The sequence below is a fragment of the Arachis ipaensis genome, chromosome B09 (assembly GCF_000816755.2).
Source record: "Arachis ipaensis cultivar K30076 chromosome B09, Araip1.1, whole genome shotgun sequence".
Taxonomy (NCBI): Eukaryota; Viridiplantae; Streptophyta; class Magnoliopsida; order Fabales; family Fabaceae; genus Arachis; species Arachis ipaensis.
In genome coordinates this window covers 21990715-22009107 of record NC_029793.2, presented here as the reverse complement: position 1 = coordinate 22009107, position 18393 = coordinate 21990715, and the positions used below count along the sequence as shown (strand labels likewise).

Below are 18393 nucleotides of genomic sequence, written 5' to 3'. Positions count from 1 at the left end.
TTTCATCATTCTACGTCGAGCAATGATACTGCAACCGCCTTCTGAAGTTGAGAAAGAATGCACAAAAATGGTGGGTTAAATCATGGAGAAATTTTCTTTCGATCTGAAATGAAAACAATTTCAAAGCTTTTTAAGTCTTTGGACTTATATACAACAGATAAATATGTTAGTACATTTAAGTTGATCGCAAGATAGTTTTAAGTTCGTTAAAATAGATTTTGAGATAACTATTTCAAAGATATACTTTTTAAGATTTCTCAATCTCCTCCTTTTGAGGATGACAAAACAATTATAACTTCAAGAATTCCATTAAAGTAAGATATTCATATCAAGCACAATAATATATCAAAAATAAGGGTATGACATACAATTACATTTTTGAATGAGCATCATATTATTGATGAATTCAATGTTGGAATAACTTTGGAAGTGAGTCAAGTCAGCTCGTGAGTCAAGTCAGCTCATGAGTCAGCTCGAGGTCGACTTGTTAATAGCTTGATAAGCCGAACTCGTAAGCTGGTGAGCCGAACTTAAGCCTAAAATTGATCTCATAAATTAAATGAGTCGAGCTTGAGCTTGGATAAGTTCAGTTTATTAGCTCCTAAGTTGGCTCGATTATATATAAAATATTAAAAGTATAGATTAAATGCATATAAGATATGCGTAACACTTTATACTATAAACTTTTAAAACACGTATCAATTGTGTTTTTAAATTTTTTTTTTTCTAAATACACGAACAAGCTAAAAAGGTTATCAAATTTATGAGTTTGTGAGCATTAGAAAATATTAATTTAGCTTTTAAAGAACGTAGAATTTCTACTAATGAAATAATCCTCTTTTAAAGAAACGTTATAGGATAACCACCGATGATTAGTAGAAAAATTTTAAATTACAATTACCATTATAATGACTTATTTCATTCAAACGGCCAAATGGGTAAACAAATTGCCTTTTTGGTAATTACTTATGTAATTTAATCTTTAAGAAAGAGAAGTCAAAATATTTTTAGAATAATTACCCAAATCAGTCCTCAAGAATTTTAGAATCGGACATTTTAGTTTTTAAAAAAAATTAATACGCAAATCAATCTCTAAAGTTTTACTCCGGCAGACAAATCAATCTCTAGTTCATTTTCCGGCAGAGTAATTATCCAGATCAGTCCCCAAAGATTTTAAAAACGTACATTTTAGTCCCAAAAAAAAACTAATGTACAAATCAATCCCCAACGTTTTTCTCTGTTAGACATAATAGTCCTATGTAAAATAATTATTATTATTAATTGCACAATAATATTGTACTATATTTGTTGGACAAAAATAATGATAAATTTATTCATTAAATTCTTATTTATATATATTTTATTTTTAGATGGAGGACTATTATGTCTAACAGAGAGAAACGTTGGGGATTGATTTGTACATTAGTTTTTTTTATGACTAAAATGTCCGTTTTTAAAATCTTTGGGGACTGATCTGGGTAATTACTCTGTCGAAAAATGAATTGGGAACTGATTTGTCAGCTGGAGTAAAACCTTAGGGATTGATCTGTGTATTAATTTTTCTTGGGGACTAAAATGTCCAATTCTAAAATTTTTGGGACTAATTTGGATAATTAGTCATGTTTTTATTTTAAAAAGGTTTATACATTGAGAAGTAAGGATAGTTTTTTTAAATCAGTGACACGATCATTAAAATATGTGTATATTTATTATTATAATCAATGGGCACTAAGAGAATTTTTCAAAAACAGACACAAAGATATTTTGGTAAGATAACATTAATATTGTGTTATTAGTAATTAAAGAGTGTGTAATTAGTTTCACCCTTAGTTTTTTATACTTTCTACTATAAAAAGTAATTGTGTTTGGATAGAAAATTCAAGAGATATATTTTTAATAAATAATTTATTTAAAAAAATTATAATAATAAACATATTTTATATTATTTTTTTGAATCAACCAAATAATTATCACTAATTTACACTATTAAAAAAAGTTTAAATAGATAAATTTACCAACAAATTTCTTTATCTTTATAGTCAGATTTTATATTACCGATGAATTTATTGACAAAATTTATCTGTCGGTTCAATTTTATGGAAATGGAAGCCATGTGTGTGCTATGCCTGGATATGGACTTGTGGGAAACTAGACAAATATGTGGGACAGTTTTTTTGTCAGTGTGATGTAGAGGAACTCGGACCGTGCGTGTTCTTTGTATTTAATTTTTGAGTCACTAATCGCACGGTCCGATTAGTGTTGGAAGGGAAAAATTTTGCATGGTTGAAATCGGACCCTACGATTTTCTTAGTAGGTAATTTCATTGCACATCGTATGGTCCGAGTTCAAAGTTGAGGAGTTGCATTGAGGCACAATGTAATCGGACCCTACGTTTTCTGGAAGGGTATTAGGAACACGGATGGTCCGAGTTCGTTTCCCTTTTTTTTTTTAAACATTCGTTCAGTTTAACCTAGTCGAAGGGTGCGAGTTCGTTAAGGGTGCTTATATAAAAGAGTGAAGTGAACTGGTGGGAGCTTAGTGCCGTCTTCCTCCTTCTTGAACGGCTGCTTCTTCTCCTCTTCTCTCTGGGTTTTTTCACTTTTGCTTTTAAAAATCTAGTTGCTAAGGCTAAGCTTATGCTTCTTTTTTGTTGAGTGAAAAAAATGAGTGATAGAGTATTACTAAAAATACATTATTTTGGTCAGATTTTATTACAAACGAGTGAAGGAGTGAAATTTATTTGTGAAAATCCACTAGATGTTGTTATTCCTTTTGTTATCTCATTTGAAGAACTCAAATGTGTAATCTGTGAAAAGATTAATTCTGAGAAGGCAAGAAAGATATCCTGTATTCTATACAGATATCCCGTACCGGTGTTTGGTGGATTCATCCAGTATCAAACCAAATATGTGACGGACGAAGCGAGCATGCAGGATATGTTTTCAATGTATATTGGAAACCGGTCTCAGATCTCGTTCCTCGAGTTGTATGTTGAGTTTGAACAATCTGAGGCTGACCAGAATATTCTACGGGAAGAGTATAATAGTGACAGTGAAGAAGAGTTCGAAAGCAACTACGAATTTGTTGGTCCAGATGGAGATGAAGATCAAGGCGACGGAACTATGGCCCCAGATGTGACAGAAGTGGCAAATGCACTCGCAAACGAAGTGCCGTTTGAGGAGCCATCATTCATGCAAGCGTTGGACTTGGAAGCCATGCATGCTCCGGAATTTCCGGAATATATGACTGCAGGTTACGTAATCGTGGTATTAGTGTTTTTTTAGGGTGTCATGGATTGAGTTATTAATAATTTACTTTTTATTTACCATTAATTATTCATGCGGTGATTAAGTTATGAATAATTTAAATAATAATTAAATTCTCTATAATATGGTTATTACAAAATGCGTGAGTTTGTGGACGTTATTATTTGAACAGGTTCGAAACATTGTACGGTTCAAAGTCTATGAACCGGACAGGACCGATCCGGTTTGTTTGGTTTACCGGTCGAACCGGGAGGTCCGGTCTAATTTTTACATTTGTTGCCGATGTTCTTATTTTGTTTAGAGTGACATAATAACATGTTGCAAAATCTGGAGTTATAGCGTACTGGTTGCAGTGAAATTTGATTTACCTTTAGAATCGGTTTTGAAATACCTGTGTATTAATGAAATTTTTTCCAATGGTGGTTGTCGCAGCAGAAGTTCCTATTGTCGCAGATGGTGAATTTGCCATTGGTGTGGAGTTCAGTTCCAGAGAAGCTGTTATTAAGGCGATAAAAGAGTATACGATACAACGAAGCGTGGACTACCGGGTGTATGAGTCTGAGCCGTTGACATTTTATGCTAAGTGTACACAGTATAGGTCAGGGTGTGATTGGGTTATCAGGGTTAGCTTGATCAGCAGGAAGTACTGTTGGGTTATAAGGAGGTATAATGGTAGCCACACCTGTACCAGAGCCACCATTTCACAGGACCATTCAAAGCTGGATTCTATCACAATTGCAGAAGCAATAAAGCCACTGGTTGAGGCTGACCCCTCCATAAAGGTAAAATCGGTTATAGCAGAAGTGCAATCGAAGTTCAACTACACCGTGAGTTACCGGAAAGCATGGTTGGCTAAGCAAAGGGCAGTAGAGAAAATATTTGGTGGTTGGGAAGCCTCTTATGAAGCGTTGCCTATATGGATGGAGGCCATGTGTCACAAGGAGCCATCTGCTGTCGTCCATTTTGAGACTATGCCTGCATATCAAGGCGATGACTTGGTGGGTGATATTCGGGTTCTGCATCGTGTATTTTGGAGTTATTACCCTTGTATTAGGGCATTCAGACATTGTAAGCCGATTGTCCAGGTGGATGGGACTCACTTGTACGGAAAGTATAAGGGTTGTTTGCTTGTGGCAGTTTCACAGGATGGCAACAACAATATCGCCTTGATTGCGTTTGCTATTGTGGAGGGAGAGACTTCTGATGCTTGGCATTTTTTCCTTAGTAACCTACGTCAACATGTTGTAACTCGGGATGGTGTCGGTCTAATATCGGACAGGCACGAGTCCATCAATGCAGCTGTGGAACGCAGTAACGGAGCTTGGTCACCTCCTAGAGCTTTTCATATGTTTTGCATCAGGCATATAGAGTCGAATTTTCTGAGAAAGTTCAAGGCCCCGTACCTCCAAAAATTGGTCGTCAACATCGGTAACCATTTATTCAATTTAAGCAAATAATTAATAGATTCTTCCTTAAATAATTCTATTGACCTCCATTACTTTTCTCTCTATATGTTGTGATATACCAGGATATTCAAGGACGGTGCGGGAGTACGAAGTGCGTTACCAGCAGTTACGGGAACGTGGCGAAGCGTACACAAATTGGTTAAACCGAATTTCTCGCGAACAGTACGCATTGGCCTTCGATGGTGGGTACCGATGGGGTCACATGACGACAAATCTAGTGGAGTGCATCAATTCAGTTTTGAAGGGTGCACGCAATCTCCCGATTACTGCTCTTGTGAAGGCAACATTCTACAGACTAAAGGAGTTGTTCACCCGAAAAAGAACGGAGGCGGAAGCCCGGATCAATGCTGGCCATATGTTTTCTGATATCGTGACCTCGAAGTTGCATGCAAACCAACTTGCATCAGGAAACATCCAGGTTAGTTGCTTTGACCGCCAAAATGAGGTGTTTGAGGTTCGTGAGATGACGAGCGGGCTAGAGTTTGCAGTTGATCTACGTGGCCTTCGATGTGACTGTGGTGAGTTCCAGGTGGACCGGATCCCATGCAGACATGTGTTCGCATGTTGTGCCAACCAGCGACTGGATTGGCAACTATATATGCATGATGTGTATAAGATGGACCAAGTGCGGCGGGTGTACCGAGCAAGGTTTCGGCCACTAGGCAATCCTACCACATGGCCAGCTTATAATGGACCTCGGTTCATACCAAATCCGTACCTGAGACGGGTCACGAAAGGTCGGCCCAGGATGACGCGCTTTTTGAATGAGATGGACACGCGGATGTTACGTTGTCCCAGGCGATGTACGCTATGTGGGGCTGAGGGACATAGTCGTAGCAGATGCCGTCAGGCAGCTGGTTCAAATACCAACAGAGATGCCCCCTAGGTTCATAGGTTTAAGATGGTGTTGTATAATATAACCTGAATGAGCAATCTGAGTTATCACAAATTCATGACCTGCTATATGTAACCTTATAAATTATGACAATCTAGTATTATCACATATCTGTAGCATTATATAATATGTTGCTTGATACATTGATACATCAATATCTGTCTGAACATATTAAGATTTTATGAGACATTATTACACACCCCAGATGGTTAATACATCAAAAAGTTCCTTACAACATGATGATAATAAACATACAATATAAACTTACCATAGTCTAACTAATTAATACATAATGTCCAACACATACAAATTACTCAATACAGAATCCAACACATACAAATTACTTAATACAAAGTCCAACACATACAAATTACTCTAAACATAACTCCACAACTACTTTCTCATCGCCCACTTTACATCCTTCACAAAGTTCTTGCATTTCTTGGCCGCTTTTTTGAAGACAGAAGGAGTGAAGCGATTGGCACTCCGACGTGGCGGATCAATCCTCAGATTGTAACCTTTGACGTTGTCCTCCGGAGTGTCTGCCTGACATGTATATAATTTTGAGTAAACAAGTATATACAGCACATTCCATCTCACTTCTACTAGAGTCATCAATAGATACGAACCCCCCGGAAGCAACGGATGAGGTATGGCCTGGATACCTCGCATCCAACGAATACCTGCCTGGCATGAACTCAGGCTGATGGCCATATTGTGATTGTGCGGCATCCGTAGCCATGAACCCAAGCAACTGGCTAAAAGAACCTCCTTCGCCTGTCTCAAACTGTGACATACCCCAATATTGTTGCTGCATTGGAAATGATGGGGTGAATTGTGTCTGAGGTACAAACGGATTTGAGGACTGAGGTTGTTCTTGTGGAAGCGGATTTGGAAGTGAAATATGTGGCTCATGTTCTTCATTGTCCTCATCCATATCCTGACTACCTTCATCGGTATCCTGATTACCCTCATCCATATCATCATTACCCGCACCCATATCCTCATTACCCACATTATCTTCACCCACAAGATTCGACAAGGATAAGCGGTTCCCAAATTTTGATCGGTACCAGTTCATGTAACTATCCAATGGATGCTGTGAAGGGATGGGAAGCTCAGAAAGAATGTAGTGATACATGTTTGTCCAATGCATCACCCAAATTGAATGACTCGGTGCTGTGACCCAGTTAAGATTCTTCGGACCAGTCAGAACCTCCCCATGCGCCTTATCCAGATTCTGCTCCTGAGTAGGTACTCCCTGAACGAAACCAAACTGGCGCCTGACCCTATTGGTGGCGTGCCACTCGATACATTCAAAGGACACCAACGAAACTGTAGCGCTCCATACAACCGATTGCATGTAGATTTCAGGAGGAATTATGTTCGGATCCACACGATCCACAGCATAAGCAACCCAGACAAACTGGAAAAATAAAGGAAACTCATGATTAAAACCCACAATTCAAATAACAACAACAATGCAGCATAGTTTTGTCAAAGACCCTAAACCCGAAACTAAAACTTCTTTAATCAAAACGCACCTGGCCTTCCTGAAGTTCATCAAAGGCCTTCCTAAAGTGATCTAACTTCAGATATCTATATCGTCGGTCACCACGCTCCCAGTTACGCCACCTAATATGATATTTTCAATTAGCTCAACTGAATCTTAATTATCAATAAACGGGTACATTGTAACATAATATTACCTATTTGCTAGTGGAAAGCTGCGGGGTTCTCTAGGAAGCGGTGATAGATATGGCAGTCGGATCCAAGCCCAACCGAGCAGAAGTGTTAGTGGTCCATCTATTTCCTTACAGTTATAGCGAGATGCCCTACATAGGGCCCTGTAAAGGTGTGCTAGGCATGCCGATCCCCAGCTATACTGTCCAATACTGACAAAATCACGAAGCAAGGGTAGAAACTTCCAGTGCACGCCTGCCCCAGACTTATCCCCAAACAATATCGTCCCAATCAGCAACATAATGTGGCACCTCACATACCTTTGTATACTGATTTCATCGGTCAATTCTAAATTCTCTTTTAAATTCCGCAGTCAGGTCAGTTTTATGCAGCTAAATCTACAGTCCTCCTTACGCGGTGCAACGCCAAATTGAAGCAAACACTCTGCCTCTATGGCTTCAAAACTACTCATTGTCATTCCTGTAACTGGAAGACCATCTGTGGGAAGACCAAGAATTAGAGCCACATCTTCAAGAGTCACGGAACATTCACCAATGGGAAGGTGGAACGTATGTGTGTCTGGGTGCCAACGTTCGACTAGAGCATTTACCAATGCTTTCTGACACTGCACTATCCCAATCTGAGAGACATGATAGAAACCGGTAACTCGTAGATGCTCCTCAACCCTATCGTTGTACCGATTCGGAGGAACTGGGTGGTTACATGTCAATATTCTTAATTTCTACAAAAAAAAAATAACAAATTACTAGTCAGATAAACAACAACAATTACTAACCTACCTTCATCAATCATTTTACTGAATCCTTATATAACTAATTATTCTAACTTCTAAAATTATTTAATTAATCCTTAAAATTATTCACAACTGCAAATAAAAATCATTACTAATACATATATTCCTAATCAAAATTCTCAACCATATTACAACATCTAGAATTTTATTTAATATCAACGACTCATTTGTTAAACATTTTTCCCTCAATAATAAAAAATATTAACAACCAGTATATGCCATCACTCATTCTAACAACGATAATAATTAACTTGCTAATAATAATTACGACAATTAAAAAAATTTATATATTCTCATAACAAAAAATCTAACATGCCTTAATTAGAATAATCATACTAATCATTCAACATTAACACTATCTCACAATAACAATAACATTAACATCAACTTCTCCATCAGTAACAGTTATATTTAATTGTTTAAAAAAACATTTAAATATTAACGTTCGTTCCAACCACATAATTATACTAAAAATACATAATAAATTAAAAAAATTTTAAAAAATTTTAAAAAAACTTACATAATCAGGATCATTGAGATAATGAATAATGTGAAGTTCAGATCGATCAACATCTTTAACCTTATATTTTTTTGGCATGGTTGTTTCTCCTCCACCATGCAAAGCAACCAGAGAAAGGGAGAAGAAGGTGACCCTGAGAGCGAAATGTGAGAGAGACTGAATTGAATTCGGATGGAGAGAGAGAAGGTTGAGGGGTCTTTGTTGGTTTCAAGGGCACCGTTCGGGGTAAAGCATGAGCGCGACGCGTGTCATCTTTTGGAACAACTCGGACCGTGCGATAGGTTGAAGAGAAATCGGACGGTCCGTGACCTGGGGCGTTCTCAGAGGGTCCGAGTTGCAGCCTTCACTTCGCCAACTGCACGCTACTCGGACCGTGCATTTTGTGTGTGGAACTCGGAGGGTCCGAGTAGTTCGTCCCTGACACCACATTTTTGTAAAGCTCTTCTCACCCCCATATCAGAGTTCTACACCATCCTTGGCTCCATATGTAAATTAAAAAGCGGTAAAAGATTTGTCAATAACTTTTTACCGACTTTTTTTTTTGTCAAAAAAATATCGACAGATTTTAGCTTATTACCGACAAAAATTCTGCCGAAAACAGGGTTTCAAAATTTGGCAAAGTTACCAAATTACCGACAGAAGATCCTTCTATAACAATAAATCATTTTTCTTTCAGTAACTGTGACAGATTTTTTTTTTATATTTTTCCTTTCCAATAAACCTGTATTTGTATGGAAAAAAATATATATAAATTAACCAGATTCTAGTTACCGCTGTTTTCATCCAATTCACAATGAAAAATTGAAATAAAACTAAAATGAGAATATATTTAATAATTAAATAAACAATCAAGTTAGCCAACTAAGCCAAGTATTCTAGCACATGATACGTTAACTACAATAATTTCTAGTGGCCTATTGTTCCAAAATGCTTGAATAACCAAAACTGAATTTGACAATCAACCTCCATATGCAATATTACAAATAACATATAGTACATTATTTGATCACTGTAAGCGTCTTCCTCCCTGTGAAGTCTTTGAGTTTTGACAGAGATAGTGCTAAATCTGTATATCATTAGAAAAATCGATGACGTAAATATAATATACTCTAGAATAAAGTAATATCAGTATTATTTAGCCATCTTCTCTTATGATTATAATTTTTCAATGTGCGTATTATTTCTTTAAGATTGAATCCTTTTTCTGACTAATGCTAAAATAGCTAAATATAAAAATTTTATAAATTTTGCATTACCTAAGCTAAAGGGTGAGAAAGTTGTGAATCATGTAGTGTGCACAACATAGCAAATATTTGTTACCCTGCTTATGAGTCTTTCAAAGGCTTCTGTCCATGCTCTTCCATGTATCTCTCAGCCACAGTCAAAACATCATCTTGCTTGCTGAATATGTTCTTTCTTTGAACATACCACATGTGAGAAGTTCGTGGCATCTGCGGCAGCTGCGAAAGTTGTGGGTTCATATAGAAAGGTCTAATGTATTGCCTATAAACACGTGCTGCGCCATTAAAGTGTCGAAGAACCAACTAGCAACAAAGTATCAACTCGGCATAGGGCCATGGCCAAAACCACATGAAGCATAATTCTCGCGTCTACGAGACTACATCAGTATGTAGCAAAGTTTGAGCATTCAACTAACACAGTTTCCACCTAAAAATCATGTCATGCAGGAAAAACAACATAGGAAGGATTGAAAATCCTGACAGAAAACTAAACATTAGAATCCTGCGATAGTACTAATAAACTACCAAACTAAGAAATGGAACTTATTTTTCAGTGATAAAATAACAGTATAAAATGCAAAAATGGTTCAAAATCCAAGCTACAATGTGATCCAAAAAGAGCTGACCTAAATTCAATAACATCTAATGCAACTTACGTTTTGGACAAAGCATCAAAGATGCTCTGTGCCTTGCTGGTAACACCAACACCAATCCTCCCAGCATCCGCCTCAGCTTGTCTTTAAAAAAACAATAAAATTCAAAAATCAAAATCAGACATTAGCAAAAAATCAAAAATAGAAAAAAAATTAATTAAAAGAAAAAAAAAAAGTTGAAATTATTAGAAAAAGAAAGAAAAGTATCTTGGGGGATTGTCCTTTGGCAAGTTTACATACAAAGCAAGGTTTTCGCTGTGGAACAATTGAGAAAATGAGAAAGCTTAAGGTATAAGAAATGAAAGGAAAGAATTTGAATAAAGAGAAACAGCGGTAAGTGCTTAAGTTACTAACTCATTTCTCTTTCTTGAAGTGAATGAAGCCTGATTTGATCCTCTCAGAGGCTTCATCAGATGAAGCAATACCACCGGAAGATGATGTTCCCAGTGAAGCTGTGCAAGTTTGCATTATTATGTATTTTTGAGATTTAATAATAATAAGACGACCATATAAGAATCCCTGCCAATGAAGCAAAATAAGGAAGCAACATGTCAAGAGATGAACAAAAAATACTTATTTGCATCAAAAGTTCAAAACTTACTATAGTAAATGGTTGGAGTTAGAGAAAAAGAAAGTAAAGTCAATAAAATTCAGTTTCATACTTTCATCTATTGGTTTTTGACAAGACTAAAGCACTAAGATGAGTATATTTATAATTAAAATGGAGTAAGTAAGCATTTTTGTACACATGTCAATATATAGGAAAGAAACATAATTAATAAGAAGAGCAAAAGACTTAATTTCATTTAAACAAATTTATTGGCAGTCTCAACTCATACATTCTCTGCCAATATTTGTGATGTTGGTGCAACTTCATTATATAGCAGTTTAGCAATCAATCTTCAATATGCAAAAAGTAAATACTATTTGATTAAACCTCGATTTTAAACTCCTTCAAGATGCAAATGCAATTAGTGTTTCCAAACAAACAGTGCTGTCTTTTATTTCATGATAACAACAACAAAAATAGAAAAGGGGGGAAAAGCTAACAAGAAAAGCTATAAATTCATAATGCTGCAGAGGAAGCAATTCTAGTATAAATTTGACTTCTGCAGAACATGATTGCCCTGTTACCTAGATTGCTGGTGAGTATCAAATTATGGTAAATTCAATTTTCAGCAAGCAATATAAATAGATATAATAAGAGCCAGCATGTTATATTACCATATAAATAGACAATACAATACTATCATAACTTGTCATCATTAGAGTAACCACTAGTGATAGAAAAATAACTAAAATATACTCGCGCACTAATGAAATGCTTGAAAGAATGATTGGTAACGGGAGATTAAGACCAGAAGCAATTTACCAATCCAAAATAGCAGCTGATTAACTTTGAGAATGTGAAGTATGAACAAGAAAAATATCAAATGATATAGAATTCCCAATTAAATTGTGAAAGATTGAAATGCAAACTAAACATATTGCAGAAATGTCATATTGCGCAATTGAGTGTTGACATCAAAACTGTATCATGTCCCGAGGTATTGAGACCACCACTATGCGTGATAGAGTTAGAGCCAGTGATTTTACTTGAACCATCAATATCCTCATCCCTGATTATCAATTTCAACTATACTGACTCCAGCTTCCTTTAACATATTTCCTCCATCAGTTTCAACTGTAACAGCATTAGTTTGCTTCAATTCTTGCAATCTTATTAGATCTGAGATTCTTCCAGCAGCAACGTAAATGCCAGAAATCAGGAGTGAATCTGTAGGATGCTCTGTATAAATGCTGCTTAGCACATCTTTCACACATTCCCCCAATTTAACATCACCATAGACTCGGCAAGCAGAAAGCAATGTACGCCATGCAGTTGCATCGCCCTTAATAGGCAAGCTTTCAATTAGTTTGTGCGCTTCATGTAGCATCCCTGCTCGACCTAGAAGATCAATGAGAGATCCATAATGTTCAACTTGTGGTGAAAAGCCATATTTGCAAACCATGCTCTTAAAAATTTCCATCCCCTCAATTACAAGCCCTCCATGGCTACAAGCACTGAGAACTGCCAAGAATGTAACCTCATTTGGTCTAAACCCTTCATTATCCATCCTGTTGAAAAGCTTAACAGCATTAGTCGGCTGGCCATGAATTCCATGACCTGAAATCATGGCTGTCCATGCTTTCATATCTTTACCCTTCATCCTCTCAAATATGTCTGTAGCCTCGTCTAGAAAGCCACATTTGGCATATGCATTAACAAGTGCTGTTCCAAGAACTGTATCCAGCTCTAGTTTCTCCTCTACCATAAAACTAGTAACATATCGTACTACTTGCATAGATCCGGAAGCAGGGCAACCCAAAAGCAACCCAACTAAAGTAGAAGAATTAGGTTTAAAACCTTCAAGACTCATTTGCTGCAGCAATTTTACTGCTTCTCCAAGCAGCCCATTTCTTGCATACTTGCCAATCAAGCAGTTCCATAGGATAACATCCTTCTGAGCAACACCATCAAAAACTCGATGTGCCAAAAAGATACGACCCATTCTTGCATAGAGATCAATCAATGCAGTAAGAACATTCAAATTAGAACTAAGTCCAAGTCGGATATAGTAACCATGAAGACACTTGCCTCCAAGAAAACTCTGCATATCAGCAGCTGCCGACAAAAGACTCAATGCAGTTGCAACACTCGCTTCAACCCCGCAACAACGCATCTTCCGAAACAAATGAAAGGTCAGCTCAGGCTGAGAAGCAAGAAGGTGGCCAGCCATCAAAGTGTTCCATGAGACCAAGTCATTTCGTTGGGGAAATTCATCAAACAGGTTGTGAGCATCTCCAAGTCTCCTGGAAACGCAGTAGAAATGCAAAAGGGTATTCCTGAAATCAAGAAAAAGCAGAGTTCCAGACCTGAGTGCAAGGCCATGAAGGCCTCGCCCAAAGACAAGGTTGGAAAGCCTAGCACAAGCCTTGATGACAGTGATGAAAGAGAAGCGGTCAATGAGAATTGGGCGGTTCCTAAGTTGGTTGAAAAGGGGCAAGGCCTTGGCAGGGGAGTTGCTGATGGAATATCCTCTGAGCATAGTGTTGAACATGAAAAGATTGGGGTTTGGAGCAGAATTGAAAATGGAGGCAGCGTAGTGGATGTGTGAGATTGATGCTGCGAGGAGCTTGCTGAGCGGGAAGGGAAGGTTGATGAGTGCGGTTTTGAGCATAAAGGCGTGAATTTGAGAAATGTGGGATTGGGTTTTGCATGATGATCCCAAGAGAAGAGCTACCTTGTGATGCAAATGCAATGCTGGAACACCCTCTTTCATTAGCCACAATCAATAAATGAAGTTGCTCACCAAATCAACCCAATAATGAGGGAAGAAGTTGGGTGAATGCGAAAGAACCAAGATGTTCAGCCTACAATTCTAGTAGCCTTTCTGGGTCTTGGTCACTCTCAACTTTTCTAGCGCAACACACAATCAAATTTAATTATTTATTAAATTTTCATTCATTCGAATTTCTTAATTCATCCATAAACTTTACTACTTATAAGTAGATGAAAACAGTAATGCTAGGGAGATGATAAAAAGTCAGCCCAAACTTAGTTACTTTATTTATGAATGCTAAATAAGACAAGTTTGAGTTTATCTTTTATTGTCTCCCAAACATTGAAAAATAATATGGCAAGCTATACATCACTAAAGAAATTTGTCTCAAATCTTGTTTTGGCAAGCAATTATTCTTGTTAATTTTTAAATGCAAGACAAACAACAAGCTACAATAGCATAGACAAGGTTATGTGCCAGAACCAAAATTTTATGAAAAATAAAGAATTGCAACAAAAGTACAATAACACATAGGAGTTCCAATTAGAAAAGAGAGGAGAAAGAAAATAAACATGAATTCAACAGCACATTCTTGAAGTTTAAACTAACAAGTTTCACAAAAGGCATATGAGCTAAAATCCATTTCCTTAGTCATCCTTCTTATTTTATTTTACTTTTAGCAGCAAGTCAGCATCATTAGAAACACCTTTTACTTTCTAATGATAAAGTCTCTCATCTACTTAAAGGTAGTAAAGTTTTTGACTGAGTTAAGAAATTCAAATGAATAAAAAATTCATAACTAATTAAATATAATTGTGTGCTATGCTAGAGGACTTGAGAGAGACCAAGACCAACAAGGGCCACTAGAACTGCCGGCTGAACATCTTGGTTCCTTCCGCATTCCCCCAACTCCTCCTTCCCTCATTATTGAGTCGATTTGGTAAGTAACTTCATTTACTGATTGTGGCTAATGAAAGAGGGTGTTCCAGCATTGCATTTGCATCACAAGGTAGCTCTTTTCTTGGAATCATCGTGCAAAACCCAATCCCACATTCCTCAAATTCACGCCTTTATACTCAAAACAGCACTCATCAACCTTCCTTTCCATCTCAACAAGCTCCTCACAGCTTCAATCTCACATGTCCACTATGCTGCCTCCATTTTCAATTCTGCTCCGAATTCCAATCTTTTCATGTTCAACACTATGCTTAAGGGATATTCCATCAGCAACTCCCCTGCCAAGGCCTTGCCCCTTTTCACCCAACTTAGGAATCGCCCAATTCTCATCGACCGCTTCTCTTTCATCAGCGTCATCAAGGCTTGTGCTAGGCTTTCCAACCTTGTCTTTGGGCGGGGCCTTCATGGCCTTACGCTCAGGTCTAGAACTCTGCTTTTTTTTCTTGATTTTAGGAATACCCTTTTGCATCTCTACTGTGTTTCCAGGAGACTTGGAGATGCACACAACCTGTTTGATTAATTTTGCCAACGAAATGACTCGGTCTCATGGAACACTTTGATGGCTGGCCACTTCTTGCTTCTTAGCCTCAGCTGTCCTTTCATTTGTTTCGGAAGATGCATTGCTACAGGGTTGAAGCGAGTGTTGCAACTGCATTATGTCTTTTGTCGGCAGCTGCTGACATGCGGAGTTTTCTTGGAGGCAAGTGAATCCATGGTTACTATATCCGACTTGGTCTTGGTTATAATTTAAATGTTCTTACTGCATTGGTTGCTCTCTATGCAAGAATGGGTCGTATCTATTTACCGCATCGAGTTTTTGATGGTGTTGCTCAACAAGATGTTATTTTGTGGAACTGCTTGATTGGCAAGTATGCAAGAAATTGGCTGCTTGGAGAAGCAATGAAATTCCTGCAACAAATGAAACTTGAAGGTCTTAAACCTAATTCTTCTACCTTAGTTGGGTTGCTTTCGGGTTGCCCTGCTTCCGGATCTATGCAAGTAGTACGATATGTTACTAGTTTTATGAAGAGGAGAAACTAGAGCTGGATGCAGTTCTTGGAGCAGCACCTGTTGATGCATATGCCAAATGTGGCTTTCTAGACGAGGCTACCGACATATTTGAGAGGATGAAGGGTAAAGATATGTAATTAAGGGGATGGAAATTTTTACGAGCATGGTTTGCAGATATGGCTTTTCGCCACGAGTTGAATATTATGGATCTCTGGTTGATCTTCTGGGTCGAGCAGGGATGCTACATGAAGCGCACAAACTACTTGAAAGCTTGCCTATTAAGGGCAACGTAACTGCATACCGTACATTGCTTTCTGCGTGCCGAGTCTATGGTGATGTTAAATTGGGGGAATGTGTGAAAGATGTGCTAAGCAACATTTATACAAAGCATCCTATAGATTCATTCCTGATTTCTATCATTTACGTTGCTGCTAGAAGAATCTCAGATCTAATAAGAATGCAAGAAATGAAGCAACCTAATGCTACTACAATTTAAACTGAGGGAGGAAATATGTTAAAGGAAGCTGGAGTCAATATAGTTGAAATTGATAATCAGGAATGAAGATACTGCTGATTCAAGTAAAATCATTGTTTCTAACTCTATCACGCAAAGTGGTGGTCTTTGTGGTGCATCAAATGTTTGACAGACAATACCTCGAAACATGATACAATTTTGATGTCAACACTCAATTGTGCAATATAATTTCATCTTTGCTTGTATGGTATGATTCATGTCCACCAAATTAGATAATATTGTAATTTTCTCCTAGAGCACCATACTATCAATAAACCCAACAAGGATAAAGCAAGAGGATATAATAGCAGGTGAATGGAAGAGGAGATTTCTACACTATTTTCATGATGGAGCTTTTACTAGATTTGACCTGAGGTTGTGTAGCAAGTTAACCACAGTTTTTCATTGCTTCCAAAGCCAATGATAATGTTGAGGCGGCAAAGTCACCTTTCTTAGTCCAAGAAGCTTGAGTTTTGTTCTCTTGATTTTTATAACTCATCACTGGTAATGCAAAGGAATATGCTTTCTTCACATCTTCTGCTGAGTGCTAACGTGCAGATATTTGACTTTATTTGAAGAGTTTTTGTGTTATCACGTGGGAGAGCACTCTAGTTTTTAATGAATGAGGATCTACAAAAGGCTTAGGATCATCACAGATGAAGTTACATTACTGTATATCTATTAAGTCAGCACCTTCTGCGAGTCCACTAGAAAAGAATGTTTTTAAGAAGGATGACTAAGGGAAGGGAGTTTAGCTAATGATGCCTTTTGTGAAACTTGTTAGTTTAAATTTCAGAAATGTTTAAACTTCAAAAATGAGATGTTAAATTCATATTTATTTTTTTCTCCTCACTTTTCTAATTAGAACTCCTACGTATTATTGTACTTTTGTTGCAATTCTTTATTTTTCATAGCATTTTGGTTCTAGCACATCATAACCTGGTCTATGCTATTGTAGCTTGTTGTTTGTCTTGCATTTAAAAATTAACAAAATTAATTGCTTGCCAAAACAAGATTTGAGACCAATTTCTTTAGTGATGTACAACTTGCTGAGACAATAAAAAATCAACTCAAACAGCCCAAACTTTCTTATTTAACATTCATTAACTATCGCTTGTATTAATAACATAATATCTAAATCAATAATCACTTAAATCAGTAATCAATAACATTAATCAGCAAATCTATAACATACAATCAATAACAATAAGAGAATCATCAAATGTCTCTCCCCAAACAGAGAACAGAATCATCAAAGTATCAATCATCCCTCTCACAAACAGAAAAATAAAAGAAAAATTAAGATAAATAAACAAATAGCTTACCAGACAAGGACCTTTCCGGCAGAGAACAGGAGCACCTCACAGCCGTCCGCAGAACTGAGAGAGGAGAGACGAGCGCGCCTTGCCGCCTTCGCAGCTGTGAGGGAGAGAGAGCCAAGGACGAGAGGGAGGGCTGTGAAAGAGGGAGACGCCTTCGCCTTGCCGCCTTGTCGCCGCCGGTGCTTTCTGGGCTCTGCGTTGCGCTACGAGAGAGAAAGCTACGTGAGAGGGAGAGCCGAGTCGTCGTCGCCGCCGGTGATTCCGGTGCTTTCTGGGCTCTTGGTTAGACTTCTATCCGAGTTTTGAGGGAGAGAGAGACGTGAGGGAGAGAAAGGCAGGGACGCCGGTGCGAGGGAGATGCCGCTGTCTCCGCCGGTTGGACTTTCATCAAGGAACACAGGCAACGGAGAAGATAAGAATCGACATGGTGCCAACGAGGAACACACGCGATGGAGAATCAGGGAAGTGAGCAGAGGAAGTGAAGTGGGCTTCGATTCTGGCAACTGAGGAGAGGCAGTGAGGTAAGCGACGATTCCAACGACGCCAACAACACAACACAGATGATGGGCAGTAATGGTCGGTGACCGTGAAGAGAGCGAGTAAGGCAGTAAGGGGGAGCGCCGATTGGGAGGGGAAAGGAAAATGGGATTATGACTGATTAGGTTATAATTATTTGAGTGAATCTCAACTCGCCCCTCACAATTACAGCAAAATGACGAGGATATCTC

The 18393-nt window shown here is 37.8% G+C and overlaps 3 protein-coding genes and 1 pseudogene across 23 annotated transcripts in view; 2 read left to right on the top strand and 2 right to left on the bottom strand.

Annotated features, from left to right (window-relative positions):
- LOC107615216 overlaps window positions 1-5618 on the top strand; it is a 14414-nt gene extending 8796 nt beyond the window's left edge. Inside the window, exons 2-4 of the mRNA XM_016317315.1 lie at window positions 2706-3252; window positions 3699-4694; window positions 4795-5618. Coding sequence (XP_016172801.1) covers window positions 2706-3252; window positions 3699-4694; window positions 4795-5618 — 2367 coding nt within the window. The remainder of the gene's footprint in view (window positions 1-2705; window positions 3253-3698; window positions 4695-4794) is intronic.
- Window positions 6021-8722, bottom strand: LOC110266789 (serine/threonine-protein phosphatase 7 long form homolog). The gene is made up of 6 exons (XM_021111801.1): window positions 8645-8722; window positions 7713-8052; window positions 7337-7565; window positions 7172-7262; window positions 6211-7053; window positions 6021-6173 (listed from the first exon to the last, which is right to left on the bottom strand). Exons 1-6 carry the CDS (start codon window positions 8720-8722, stop codon window positions 6021-6023), a joined length of 1734 nt encoding a protein of 577 aa, XP_020967460.1.
- Window positions 9446-18353, bottom strand: LOC107617830 (pentatricopeptide repeat-containing protein At1g26900, mitochondrial). 21 transcript variants are annotated; one of them, XM_021111409.1, is made up of 6 exons: window positions 17669-18352; window positions 10893-13998; window positions 10779-10793; window positions 10542-10622; window positions 9901-10361; window positions 9446-9710 (listed from the first exon to the last, which is right to left on the bottom strand). In XM_021111409.1, exon 2 carries the CDS (start codon window positions 13859-13861, stop codon window positions 12152-12154), a length of 1710 nt encoding a protein of 569 aa, XP_020967068.1. In that variant the 5' UTR covers window positions 13862-13998; window positions 17669-18352; the 3' UTR covers window positions 9446-9710; window positions 9901-10361; window positions 10542-10622; window positions 10779-10793; window positions 10893-12151. The 21 variants fall into 21 exon arrangements, 19 of the variants coding, with proteins under 19 accessions (XP_020967068.1, XP_020967073.1, XP_020967074.1 ...); XM_021111414.1 differs by having other exon boundaries at window positions 9901-10312; XM_021111415.1 differs by having other exon boundaries at window positions 9901-10262.
- On the top strand, window positions 14005-17458 carry LOC107617831 (annotated as a pseudogene).

Excerpts from the sequence above, each read along its gene's own strand:
- LOC110266789 (XM_021111801.1), bottom strand. The coding sequence starts at position 8,722 with ATGCCAAAAAAATATAAGGTTAAAGATGTTGATCGATCTGAACTTCAC. Across the intron at positions 8,053-8,644 it reads ATCTCAATGATCCTGATTAT|AAATTAAGAATATTGACATG; the intron begins GTAAGTTTTTTT and ends TTTTTTTTGTAG. Across the intron at positions 7,566-7,712 it reads TGCACCGCGTAAGGAGGACT|GCGTGCACTGGAAGTTTCTA; the intron begins GTAGATTTAGCT and ends AGTCTGGGGCAG.
- LOC107617830 (XM_016319704.2), bottom strand. The coding sequence starts at position 13,861 with ATGAAAGAGGGTGTTCCAGCATTGCATTTGCATCACAAGGTAGCTCTT.